The 14223-nt window shown below is 31.7% G+C and overlaps 1 protein-coding gene across 1 annotated transcript in view; it reads right to left on the reverse strand.

The window, feature by feature from the left end:
• Nucleotides 1–1419: 1419 nt before the first annotated feature.
• The window catches only part of LOC133784068 (beta-glucosidase 17-like), a 42835-nt gene continuing 30031 nt past the window's right edge, over nt 1420–14223 (reverse strand). Inside the window, exons 6-13 of the mRNA XM_062223593.1 lie at nt 3471–3558; nt 3086–3338; nt 2731–2846; nt 2372–2586; nt 2237–2268; nt 2002–2104; nt 1801–1909; nt 1420–1591 (exon numbers count right to left, since the gene is read on the reverse strand). Of these exons, the coding sequence (XP_062079577.1) occupies nt 1420–1591; nt 1801–1909; nt 2002–2104; nt 2237–2268; nt 2372–2586; nt 2731–2846; nt 3086–3338; nt 3471–3558 (1088 nt within the window). The remainder of the gene's footprint in view (nt 1592–1800; nt 1910–2001; nt 2105–2236; nt 2269–2371; nt 2587–2730; nt 2847–3085; nt 3339–3470; nt 3559–14223) is intronic.

The following is a 14223-nucleotide window of genomic DNA, read 5'->3' on the forward strand; positions in this document are numbered from 1 at the left end:
GATGGGACCCACCCATTGAAAAAAATTATTATTTTATAATGTAAAAACTGAGTTTTTATACAAGGTGTGACAAATCATATTTTGTCACATTATTTAATCTACTATTATATTATATAAAATAATATAACATATTTTATAAATTTTAATATTTAATATATATATATGCAAATAATTCATTATATATATAATGACACCTTAATAAAATGTATACAAATAATACAATATAAAAATAATCTAATGCAAATACCATATATTAATTATACAATACAGTACAATCTATATATTTATATAAATGAGAGCTTTGGAGAAGTGATGTGGCATTCTATAATTTTTTTAGAGCTATTTTATCTATGTTATTAGAATTTATGTGAATTTGAGTTTTATTTGTGTATGTTGAGCAATGATTTTTTTTTTTTTTTGGTTATAAGGGAGAGCTTTGGAGGGGTGATGTGTCATTTTATAATTTTTTAGAGCTATTTTATCTATTTTATTATAATTAAGGTGAATTTGAGTTTTATTTGTGTATGTTGAGCAATGATTTTTTTTGTTGGTAAAAATCCCACATTGTTTACAAACTATTGGGGTATGATACTTGTAGGCTATAAATAAAGTATTTTTTTCATTCACTTTGATTTGTCTAACAATTTGTTTTTGTTACATTGGTTATTAATTAAATAATCTTACCCAATTAGTTAATATTTTAAGTTCATCAAATTTTTATCAATATTAAAATTAATATTTTTTTCTTATATGAGTAATATATTTCTCACATGATTTACAAACTAGTGAAAAACTATTGAAGTGTTATACTTTACAAACCATTAGGGTATTATACTTTAAAAAAAAAGTTATGTTCACAATTTTTGAGAGACATATAAAAGATTATATTTTTTGGAAAAGACATATAAAAGTTTATATAATGTGATGATATTGAGTTCGTTTGAATAAAATATATATAGATGCTATAACACGTCAATAAGTTTAAGGTAATAGAAAAAAAATTAAGATCTAATAATATTAATTTTATCTTATTGTGTAATGATTTATCTTTTGTCCTAATTACATAAGACAAAAAAATTGTGATACTTTAAATAATTTCTCATATTTTTCATATAAAAATTAGAAAAAATATTAGAATATTGAAAAATAATTGATTTATGAGATAATTTAAAGTAGTAATCTAATAAGTGTGTACATATACTTAACCAGATAAATATAAAAATTCTTTAGATACATATGATAATCTGTTATTTCTTAGTACAGTATAACATAGCTTGATTAGGCTCTCAAACATTATTTTCATGAACTAAACTCAGTTTGAAGATTAACTTAAGCCAACACTCGACACAAATAATTCCTGAGCATTATTATTCTTAATTAAAAATTTCTTGGTGACCCACATCAGTGCTTTTTCATTTACTAGTATTTAAGGAGAAACATCTTGAACCAATAGGCAGAGTACTTGAGATGTCTCTTCAAATTGTTTTTAAAATCAATGTAAGTGAGACCAAAACGAACAGTATAACCAGTACCCCACTCAAAGTCATCCCAGAAACACCAAACATAATATCCTTTCACATTAGCACCATGCCTGCCAAAAATTTATGTTAGTATATATTACATTCAAATATATACACATGTATATACTTAATATATATATATACACATAGATTTACATGTATAAGCTCAAAACCATTATTACTTTTAATTTTTTTTTTTTTTAGTTTTTCTAAACAAAACTAATTTGTACATTTAATATATATATATATATAAACATGTATTTAACATAGTAAGACTCACTTGAAAGCTTTCAAAAGATAGGAAAGATGGCTGTGGTGATATCTTATCCTCAAGCTGTCTTTGAGAGCTTCTTTGATGGGCAAAGAGTCGTTTGTTGCATCAGCCATTCCTATTCAAATTGTGTATGAAATTTCTTAATTAGAATATTAATTTCTTAGAAAAAGATATATATATATATATATAAGCTTGCTTTTCTCTAACCATTTTCATTGATGTAAACAACCGGGTCATTGTATTTTTCTTTAATATATAGTAAAAGTTCCTCAAGTCCCTTTGGGTAGATGAAAAGCCAGCTCATTGCAGTCTGCATGCATATATATTATTACCTACCCTTTAGACAATCAATTCTTTTAAACTCAAACATATAACGTAAAATTATTTAAATATGTTATATAGACATTAATAAAAAAGATTGTATAGGGAAGTATGTATATACCGGAGTACCAATGGGAATTCCTTTTTTGTGTGCTGTTTATGGTGATCACATACGTTGAAAAACTGAGTTAAGAGTAGAATAATAATGAAATATCATAATTAAAAGTAGAGAAAAAATGATGGAGCTTATACATACCAGAGAGAGTGGCTTGTCTATCTGTATCATAACTTGTGAGCTTGTTTTTGGATAGAGGAACATGTTGTGCGTATTTTGTTGTATAGTAATTCAATCCAAGAAAATCAATAGAGCCTTTTAATAGCTTGGACTGGCTTCCACTGAACTTGGGCAATCTATTTCCAACCGTACTCATGCTTTCGGGGTAATCACCATAAATTACAGGATGAATAAACCTATACAAAAGATCAAAATATTTATATACACACTATGGGACAGTTTAATTTACATATTTTTACAGTGTTGCACCGAAAAGACACAATTAGATTAGATAAGTTTAAGAGCTGAAGTTAACTAAGCACATAGCCTATAGAAATTACCATCCAAATAGAAAATCAATAGCTCTTGTGGTAGCTCGACGATCAGCAGCTGTGTTAAATTTGGGTTTAAACCAATGAGCGGCTATTGTTATCCCAATTTTCCCTCTGTGATGTGGCTGAATAATAAAAAAAATGCATTAGAATAGAGAGATTTTTTTTTTTTTTTTTTTTGTGGAAGAGATCTACAAATGCATGTGCTAATGCACTTAAAAATATATGAAGCTCTTTGGTAAGACTCATGGTTCCATCTCAAAATAGTTAAAATGATTGAAGTAACTGATGGTCTTTATAATTAGGTTGATATCCTGGCATGGATGTGGAACACTTTAATAAACTTTAGTCTATGTATGCATACCTGATACTTTTCTCTGTACAAATTCACAGCAGCAGCATGAGCAAGAAGCAAATGGTAACCCACAATGTAGGGTTCAGTGGCCGAGTCACCACCAGTACAATTGCCAGCAAAGCTAGAACATCGACCAGGTGCCAGGCTACCAAGGTTATATGCATTTATAGAGAATATGTTTGGTTCATTTATGGTAACCCAAATTTTTACTCGATCGCCAAAGCTTTTGAAACAAAAGTCCACATAATCTACAAAATCGTCCCTATTTATAACAATATGAAAAATCGACCGTTAATATATGTAATAGCTAGGTTAACAGACCAGGATTTATATGAAATAAATGTAATAGAATATAAAATAAAGTATATCATCATGCATATTATTTGTCACTTACACTATCATAGTGCTTAACCAACTGCCATACTCTTCTTCAAGTGCTTGTGGTGTATCCCAATGGAACAATGTCACGAAGGGCGTTATTCCTGGTATCATTGTGTAAAAAATAGATTTCGAAAAGAAAAATAAAGAAACAAAGTTAGGAGGGAATAGGGGGAAACAAAAAGTACGTTCAAAGGAAATTAAAGAAATTTAAATTAATATATAATTGGTGAGGTCAAAAATAATTTATAGAACACTTTCGTGGTGTATGTTAACTCAAAAACACAATCACAAGGCACCCTTTGCCGTAGACAATTTTTGTTTCAATACTGTTGCTTTTACATCAAAGAACAAATTTAAACAGAAAGGTTATGAATGAAATTGCCTAGGACTGATCACTAGCAATATTTTTAAATATATATATATACCAATTACACAGTTTTTACAATCCTAAGAATCCCTTTCACTAAGTTCTATACAGAATCTATTTAAAGAGTTCTAACAAACAGACTAATGATACCCACATTTGAATGTATTATAAATCTTACATAATAATTTACATAATTTTACACCGTATTTCTAAAAGACGTTGCCAGGAAAAAAGAAAAAGATTGCAGCAAGCAGACAAATAACATAGTTAATTAGGTGACTTAACTTCTATTTTACGTCAGTCCTATCATAAACGAAGTGACGAAAACATAGCTCTAGAGTGATAGGAAAATAAAAAGACAAAATAACGAAGATATATGTGGACTAATAAAGCACAATAATTTTTTTATAAATTCTTTCATACGTAGATTAAGTACCACAGGAAAAAAATTTTAACGTGCCTTGATTTTATTACTATCAATTTGGGTTTGTGTCGAGTTTGGTGAGAAATCTGGTTTTCCTGATATATATATATATATATATATATATATATATAATATGGGGCATGCAATTTGTCCCTACCGACAGAGGCGTTTCCATATTTAGTGCATGATGATATAACCTAACCTATGATGGTGCAATGTGTTATAGTAAGCATCCCACCTATTTTTATAAGAAATTACGAATAATTTATGGTAATGAAATATCTTTCAAAATAATTTGTTTCACGTGCCTATAAAATAATATGTTTTCGTGTTTTATGTATATGGATATATTAAAATTCATTTATATATATATATGTTGTGCAATGTAGTTATTCAGAATCCTTACAAATTTTTTGGAAATTCTAAATAATTTAGAGTACTGAAAATAAGAAACATGTTGTTTTGAAACTTGTTTTATACGCACGTGAAACAAGTTTCAAAATAACTTGTTTCGGTATCATAAATTATTCAAAATTTTAAAAAAAATGGTGGAATGTCCTAAATCACTATAATGTACACCGTCATTTAAAAAAACTAGATTATAATTTTCCATGTGGCAAAAAACAGAGACGGCCATACTGGTGAGGGCAAAAGGCATGCCCCCACTGTAGTCGTCACCACACACACACATATATATATATATATTTATTTATATATATTTTTTAGATATGGGCATAACTTTTGCCCCTACCGTAGAGGCATTTTCTATTTTTTGCACTTGGAGAAATTATAACCAACTTTTTTTTGTATGATGACATACATTATAGTTATACCATGTATCGCGCCAATTTTTAAAAAATTTAGATTAATTTACTAGAAACTATTCGAAATTTATCGAAAATTGTCGGGATGCCTACTATAAGTATCATTTACGTTGTCATACAAAAAGGATTGGTTTATAATTTCTCCAAGTACCAGAAATAGAAAATGCTCCTGCAGTAGGGGCAAAAGTAATGCCCCTACCTAAGAAGATCCCTGTATATATACAAAAAAAAAAATTAGTTTATAATTTCTCCAAGTACCAGAAATAGAAAACGTCCCTACAGTAGGGGCAAAGGTACCTAAGAAGATCCCTATATATATACAAAAAAAATTGGTTTATAATTTCTCCAAGTACCGGAAATAGAAAATATCCCTACAGTAGAGCAAACGTAATGTCCCTACCTAAGATGATCCCTATATATATACAAAAAACAAATTGGTTTATAATTTCTTCATGTGCCAAAAATAGAAAATGTCCCTTCCTAAGAAGATCCCTATATAAATATAGGGAAATTCTATTGTCGGGGCTTCAAAAAGAGTCCCACCAGTGCGGCTCTTGTGTATTCCCGACCCATGAGCAATTTTCGGCACGATTTTTTTTATGACCGTGTATTTTATAGTTATTTAAGGCATCCTGCAAATTTTTAGAAAAATTCTGAATAATTTATAGTACCGAAAACTAAGGTTCAAACAAGTTGTTTTTCATGCGCATAAAAAAAAAATTAGTCACGCATGCAACAATCTGTTTTGAGCCTAGTTTTCGGTACAGTAAATTATTCGAAATTTTCTGAAAATTTGTAGTATGCTCTAAATAAATATGTTATACACGGTCATAAAAACAGTAACGCTGAAAAATTATTCACGGATCATGCATAAATATATTTAAACATCTCCCTATAAATATATAAATATATTGGAATTTTCTTAAGTTGGTGCATCACTTTTGCTCCTACCGTATGATCATTTTTTTATTTTCAAGAGGTGGAGAAATTACAATCCTTTTTTTTTTTTTGCATGATGACGTACATTATAGTCATAACAGGCATCTTGCCAAATTTCGGAAAATTATGAATAATTTACAGTGTTGAAATCAGAGTTCAAATAGTTAGTTGCACACAAGCCTAGTTTTTTTTTGTACGCGTGAAAAACAAACTATTTGAATTATGATTTTAACACTGTAAATTATTCATAATTTCCTGAAAATTAGCAGATGCCTACTATAACTATCACATACGTTGTCATAAAAAAATTAAGTTATAATTTCTAAAAATAACGAAAATAGAAAACAATCTTACGGTAGAGGCAACAGTAATACTCTTACCTAAAAAAATTATATATATCTCTTCTATATAATAAGTGTGTAAATAACGAAAATTTTTGTTTTTAAAGGTTTTTTATTTTTTTTAATGTTAACTTTAACATAATATTCTTATATTTAACAGTAGTTTGTAAATACTTTAACTTAACTTAAATAAAATAAAATAAATAATTATAAAAATTAAAATAGGATATTTTTGAGATATTTTACAATGATAATTATTTTAAAATAATAAATAATTAAACAAATTAAAATAGGATATTTTTTAGATATTTTACAATGATAATTATTTAAAAATAATAAATAATTAAACAAATTAAAATAAGATATTTTTGAAATATTTTACAATGATAATAAGTTAAAAATAATAAAAAAATACGCTTTATAACTTAAATAAAATTTAATTAAACTTAAACTCACTTATTAAAATAATATCACAGTAAACATATAATATAATCTACTCTCAATTAGCAACAAATTGTTTTAAAAAGAAATAACAAGAAATTTAAATTTAAAATCCACGTATAATATTTAATATTACATTAAACATATAATATATAAATTTTTTTTGTCACTCTCAAATTCAAAAATTAAAAAAATATAAACTTAAACAAAAATAAATAAATTATTTAATTAAAATAAAATATTTATTTAAAATTTATATGACATTAATATAAATTTAATAAAAATAATTAATAAATTTTATAAATAAAACTAAATACATGCATATTACAAATTATTTAAATCTAATATATATATATATATATATTAGTGCTGTAAACAATCCTATATATATATATAATAAACAATCCTATATATATATATATATATATAATAATGGCATTGGGAGTTATGGTGTGATTGGTGTCGGTTGCACGACTGACACCATAAATTTTCGTTGCCAGTATTTTACCAATGCGGAGTCATATTTGTAGTGGTGCTCTCATAGAGCAAGATGGGAGGAGTTTCGAACAAAAGACAAAGATAGTGAAGAGAAAATTTCATCAATGCCAAGACACAACTTCTCTACTTATTGGAAGAGCCAGAGATAAGATTCATTCCAAGGAAATTTGTCAATTACTACTACAAAAAAGACATTTACCGTCAGTAAAAATTGTGGCAAAAACATATCAGGCGCTCGTAGAGAAATTGTCCAAGAATCAATGACGTCATAAGTAGCCATTTTGACATGAGTAAAGACTGGCACCAATTCGTGAAAGCATTGTGGAGAAAGAAATACAAAATAAGAATCACATATATATACTAAAATTAGAATACAAAAACAAAACGCTAATTTTGGATTGTTTATATATATTTTGGAATTTTCATAAGAGTATCACTTTTTTTCTTGTAGTAAGAGCGTTTTTTTTTTTACATTAGCAGAAATTATAACCCAATTTTTTTTTTACATGACAGTGTACATTATAATTATAACAGGCATCTCGCCAATTTTTGAAAAATTTCGAATAAATTAATTACGATATTAAAAAGAGTTCAAATAGTCAGTTGCACGTGTGGCTGATTTTTGTATACGCTTAGAAAACAAACTATTTGAACTATGATTTTGACATCGTAAATTATTCATAATTTTCCTAAAATTTGGGATGATTGTTATAACTATCGTGTACGTTATCATAAAAAAAAATGAGTTAAATTTTTTTCAAAAGTATTGAAAATAGAAAACGCTCCTAGGACAAAAGTAATGCCACAATAATACATTCCGTCGACTAAATGGTACAGTCATGGGTACCATATTTAACATTTGACATAAGTGTACACATGGCAGTATTGAATTGGTCCAGCTCATTTAAATTTTATTTACAATCTAAAAAATTAATTTTAACTAATAAAAATGATAAAAAAAAACATTATGAAAACTAAAACAAATTGAAAGACATTTTAATAAAAATAAAATCTTATTTATTTAAAAAAAAAACATTTCTTATTAAAAGTCAAGATTAAAAAAAGTTATTTTATACAAAATTAAAACAAATCATGTCCGTCCTCTTTCTTCTTCTTCCCATGGGTTGCAGGCAGACCGGAGGAGCTGGGAGGTGTGGCTTCAGTTCGACGATGACACCCTCGTCTTCAGTTTGGCAGAGCTTAGAAGAGTGGCTTTAGACTACGTCGGCACCCGAGAAGGGAGGTCAGGACGTCGTCATTAGGGGTTGAGGACGACGAAGAAGTTGGGTGTTAGGGGGTGAGGACGACTAAGAGGTTGGGCGTTAGGGGCTGAGGACAATAGAGCATGAGAGTTTTGCGTTTGGGCCTGTGTGTTTCTGCCAGATCTGTGTTGAGTTGAATATGAGTTTCAAGGATATGAATTGAAGAACAGTTTTGATTTAATATAAGGTTGGGGTTGGGATTGGGATTGGGGTCAAGGAGGGTTGGGTTTTGCTTGATTTTGTATTTTGCTTTTTAATATGAATGGTTTATCGTTTATTGTTTATGATTTCAAGTTTGAGTTTTTTTGTTCTAGAGTATGGTTGATTTATTCTTGTTCTTTGTTAGATTTAAGATGATGCTTAGTTTCTTTTTTTTAGCAGATGTATTTTTTATTTGGATTTTGGATTTTGAATATTGGTGGTGATGTTTAACAATTTTATTCGTTTTAATCTTAATTGGGTTAAAGATACCCAAGACATGTTCGTAAGATGTTTTTGTATGATGTTAGTTTGTAATATGATGTTTAACTGTGGGAGTAGTTTCTCCAAATCTCAACTAATTCTGTTAATGGGTTGTTTGGTTCTCAATTATCATAACAACCTCATTAACTTTCAGTCATTGGTCTATAAAAGGACATGCGGGATTCACTTGTTGGAAGACACAAAAACAGAGAAGAGAAAAACAAAGAGAGAAGAACACAGTGAAGAGCACTACACAGATAAAACAACAAAAAAGCCAGATTAGACGAGAGAGCTCAAGTGTGGAAATCAAGATTGAGTATTGAGAAAGGTTGTGAGAGCTGGGTTTGGGGAACTGTATTGAGAAGCACAACTGTTGGGAAAGTGCTTGCTCAGGGATTGAGAGGAAAACTGTAACGACCCAAATCACTAATATGGCTTAAGGGCCTAGATTAGTGTGCCGGGAGGGCATAATTGGCTTATGTGTGAATTTATTGATTTAATGCATGATTATATAATAAGCATGCTTGTATGATTATATGAATATAAATGTGATTAAATGTTATACTTGTGAGAACCACATTATTATGTGGGTAAATCTGCAAAGCACAACTCGAGGCGATCCTAGGGCTAGATAGTAGGGAAAAGTCACAACGGGGCTTAACAGTTGACTTTGGATAAGTCAAGGGTATTTTAGGTATCGCGTAGTTATTTAGACTATCGGGTTATGAAAATAAATAATTGGAGATATATTTGAGGTTAGGAGGTCTAAGCGGGAATATTGGGGGATTTTACCATTTTTACCTCCGGGACGTTTCCGGCACCCCGAGCCTTGGGATTAGCTTAATAACCTAAGGATAGACTTGGGAAGATTTTAGAAAACACTAGACAGAAATTAAACCGACTCTTTCTCAGCCTTCTCTCTCTTTTCTCTATCAAAGAAGAAAAACACTGAAATTTTAAGGGAAATCAGCTGAAGCTTGGGGAAATTGAAGGGATGAATTAGAGGTTTAGCTCAAGAACCAATCAAGAACTAAAATAGAGCTAAGGTTGAATTTGAGGCTGGAATCTTTGAAGTTAGGTCAGGGAACTCTTGGAGAAGTGACTCTGCAGCTGAGGTGCTAAACTAGGGCTCGGGGATCGGATCGCGCTCAAGAAGTGTCGCTCGTAAACAATTCACTTGGAAGCCAAAGGTAAGAAAACTGCACCTGGTTGAATATATGTGATGGGACTAAGAGTTCCCTATTGTGTATGCTTGAATAGATGGTATTATGCCATGCAAGCTAATTAGTGAACCAACGGCCTAAGAGCGCCAAGGGTTACACTAGCGCACAGGGCGCGGCTTGGCCACTGGTAGCCAATGACAGCTTAATATGCACTGAGCAAGGTTTAAGCGGGTCGGAGTCAGTGGAGTAAACAGGGGGTGCGGGCTAAGTTGTCGGCCCTGATTAACATGTGATATGAGTGTTATAAGTGTTTGATTGGATCCATGATTCTAAATATATGTTGAATGGTTAATGGGGATTACTTGATGAGAGTTCATGCTTAGTGAGTTTGCTGTATGTTATTACTGTTTGTGTTGCACATGTTTTCTTGCTGGGCCTTGGCTCACGGGTGCTACGTGGTGCAGGTAAAGGCCAGGGCAAGCTTGACCAGCCTTGATTGGAGAGCTCTGCCAGCGAAATTTACATGGCCAGCTGCTCAGCCGTCACTGTTGAGGTTTAGGCAGGGACGCGAGATCCAAAGATTGTCTATTTTGCCTTAGTATGGCTAATATTTGTTTATGTACTTTTGGAAGTCTGTAAACCTACTTTTAACTCCGTTTCTTTTGGCATCCTATGTATATAACAGTTTAGTTTTATAAAATGAAACTTTTGAGACCAAAACCTTTTTAACCCTAGCTCATACATGTTTAGTATCACGTTTTTTTTAAATTAATGACTTGGTTAGCAAGTCCTGCACTTTTATAAGTACACAGTGTAGCGGTCCTGGCTATCCAGGGCGTTACAAAAACACCTGTGTGATTGATTTTTTAGAGAGTTTGATCCAAGATTGTTCCAAGAAGCTCCATTGAAGTCTTGTACTCATTTCGTTGATTGAATAAAGAAGAGATAGTGGTTCCTAAAACTGGATTAGGTTCAAGATCACATTGATCTTGTTCTGAACCAATATATATACTTGTGTTGATTTATGCTTTCATACTTTTCGTTTTCTAATTGTTTGATAATTAGTCTTACTGATTTGTGTTCTTAGATTCATCTCTGGTTTACCAAGATTCATCTCTGGTTCTTGAACTGGGAAATTTATCCTCATTTCCAACAAAATCAGAGCCAGGTCTCACTAGATGGAGTTCTTGGAGCATTGAAGTCCAAAGATTTTGAACTTCAGTTGGAGAAAGAATCCAAGAAGGATGAATCTTACTTTGTTCGTGGAAGATCAACAAAGAGAAGCTCTTCAAGAAGCCATACACCATTTCACTCACGTTCTAAATCAAGAGGAAAGGATTCAAGAACATGTTACCACTGTGGAAAGGCAGGACATATCAAGAGATTTTGCAATCTGTTAAGAAATCAACAAGGGTCTAGATCAAACCAGGACCAGAGAAGACCCATCTACAATCAATTTCGTAACGAGAACAAATGCCAACAAGGAATAAAATCTCAAAATGATTCAGCTGCTGTAGCATAAGGAGAAGATGAATGTGTCTCAGAAGGAGAACTTTTCTCCATCTCAGAAACCGCCATGACAAGGGAGTGGATTCTTGATTCGGGATGCACATTTAATATGTGTCCCAATAAAGAATCATTTTTTTATTATAAAGAAATTAATGGTGGTAAAGTACTAATGGGTAATGATGTTTCTTGCAGAGTCTATGGCATTGGAAAGGTAGCTGTTACACAATTTAATGGTGAGGTCAAGGTATTGACAAATGTGAGGCATATACCAGAATTGAGGAGAAACTTGATTTCTCTCGGATCTTTGGAAGATGAAGGATGCAACTACAAGTCTACAAATGGCATCTTGAAAATCACTAGTGGCTCTCTAGTAGTGATGAAAGGGAAGAAAGTTAATGGATTGTATGTATTGGAAGGAGAAACTGTAGCAATTGCTGAAGCATCTGTTGTTAAGACCCAGGAAAGTGAGATGCATCTGTGACACCAATGGATGGGACATATCAGTGAGCAGGGGCTGAGAAAGCTTCACAAACAAGGAAGCATAGACAAGTTGATGACCTGTGCATTACCTTTCTGTGAAGCATGTGTATTTGGAAAGCAGCATAAAATTAAATTCACTGCAGCAAAGCACAATACCAAAGGAGTCTTGGAGTACAATCACTCGGATTTATGGGGGCCTAGCAAAATACCAACACACTCAGGTAAATATTACTTTCTATCTATCGTAGATGATTATTCTATATGTGTTTGGGTATATTTACTTAGGACTAAAGATGAATGTCTAGAAAAATTTAAAGTATGGAAAAATCATGTGGAAAATCAAACAAACTCTAGAATTAAGACTCTTAGAACCGATAATGGCTTAGAATTTATAAACCATGAATTTGACATGTTGTGCAATAAGTATGGTATCACTAGACATAGGACAGTAGTTAGTACTCCAGAACATAATGGAGTTGCTGAGAGGATGAATCGTACTCTACTGAATAAGGTTAGGCGTATGCTAGTAAGTTCAGGGTTGTCTAAATCTTATTGGGGAGAAGCACTTGCTACTGCTTGCTATTTGATAAATAGGAGTCCTAATAGACCTATAGATTTGAAAACTCCATATGAAATGTGGTATAGAAAGCCCCAAGCTTGAAACATTTGAGAGTTTTTAGTTGTGCAGCATATGCACACCAGTCCAATGATAAACTAGGCATTAGATCTGTCAAGGGAATTTTTCTTGGTTACCCTAAAGGAACTAAAGGTTATAGACTTTGTGTTAATCAAAATGGTAAGCCTAAAATTATAATTTCAAGAAGTGTTATCTTTAATGAGCATGATTTTCCTTACTTGAAAATCGAGATTGGTAGTGTTTCAAATGATGTAGGTGGAACACGTAAAAGGAACATGGCTGAGTTTGAAGTTAAGCTGAGAAACTTTGAAGGAAATACTCAAGCTACTACTGATATGAATGACCAAAGTGAATCTGAAACTGAGCTATATGCAATAGAACAACAACCTGATCTATCTAGGTATCAACTGGCAAGAGATCGAGAGAGAAGAGTTATACAACCTCCAGCAAGATATGTTGAAGCTGACTTGGTGGCTTATGCACTTGCATCAGTGCAGCAAACTGACACACCAGAACCCAACAGTGTTGAAGAGGCTCTTTCAGGGAAGAACAAGGCTGAATGGAGTCAAGCAATGAAGGAATAAATGGATTCATTGAGCAAAAACTGAACATGGGATTTAGTTGCAAAACCAAAAGGTCAGAAAGTGATTTCATGTAAATGAATTTTCAAGGTGAAGGAAGGTTTGAGTAAAGATGAGCCTTTGAGGTTCAAAGCAAGGCTTGTCGCAAAGGGGTTTACACAAGTGGAAGGAATCGATTTCAATGAAGTGTTCTCACCTGTAGTAAAGTATAAGACTATAAGATTGATGCTATCTCTTGCAGCACAACAAAATTTAGAAGTACAACAGCTTGATGTCAAGACTGCCTTCTTAAATGGTTTTATAGAGGAGGACATTTATATGCATCAACCACCTGGTTTTCAGGTGAAATCAAGCAACAAAGAGATGGTGTGCAAGCTTAGAAGGTCACTGTATGGGCTTAAACAGTCACCACAACAATGGAATAAGAGAATTGACACCTATGTTCAAGACAATGGGTTTGTTAGATCAAAGTTTGATCATTGCCTATACTACAAAAATCTTGAGCAATCTACATTAGTTTTTCTCTTACTATATGTAGATGATATGCTCATTATGGGGAAGGACAAAACAGTGATAAAAGGCATCAAAGACAAGTTGAAAGGTGAATTTGAAATGAAGGAGCTCGGTTAAGTCCAAAAGATACTTGGGATAGAAGTGACAAGGAATAGAAAAGATGGGATTCTGAATCTTAAAGAAGCAAGTTATATTCAGAGGATACTTCAGAGATTCAACATGTAGGATTCAAAGAGTGTTTCAGTACCTCTAGGAGGACAATTTGTACTTTCAAAAGATCAAAGTCCAAAGACTATCGAGGAGACAAAGGAAATGGCAAAAGTCC

This window comes from Humulus lupulus, chromosome 6 (assembly GCF_963169125.1).
Source record: "Humulus lupulus chromosome 6, drHumLupu1.1, whole genome shotgun sequence".
NCBI lineage: Eukaryota > Viridiplantae > Streptophyta > Magnoliopsida > Rosales > Cannabaceae > Humulus > Humulus lupulus.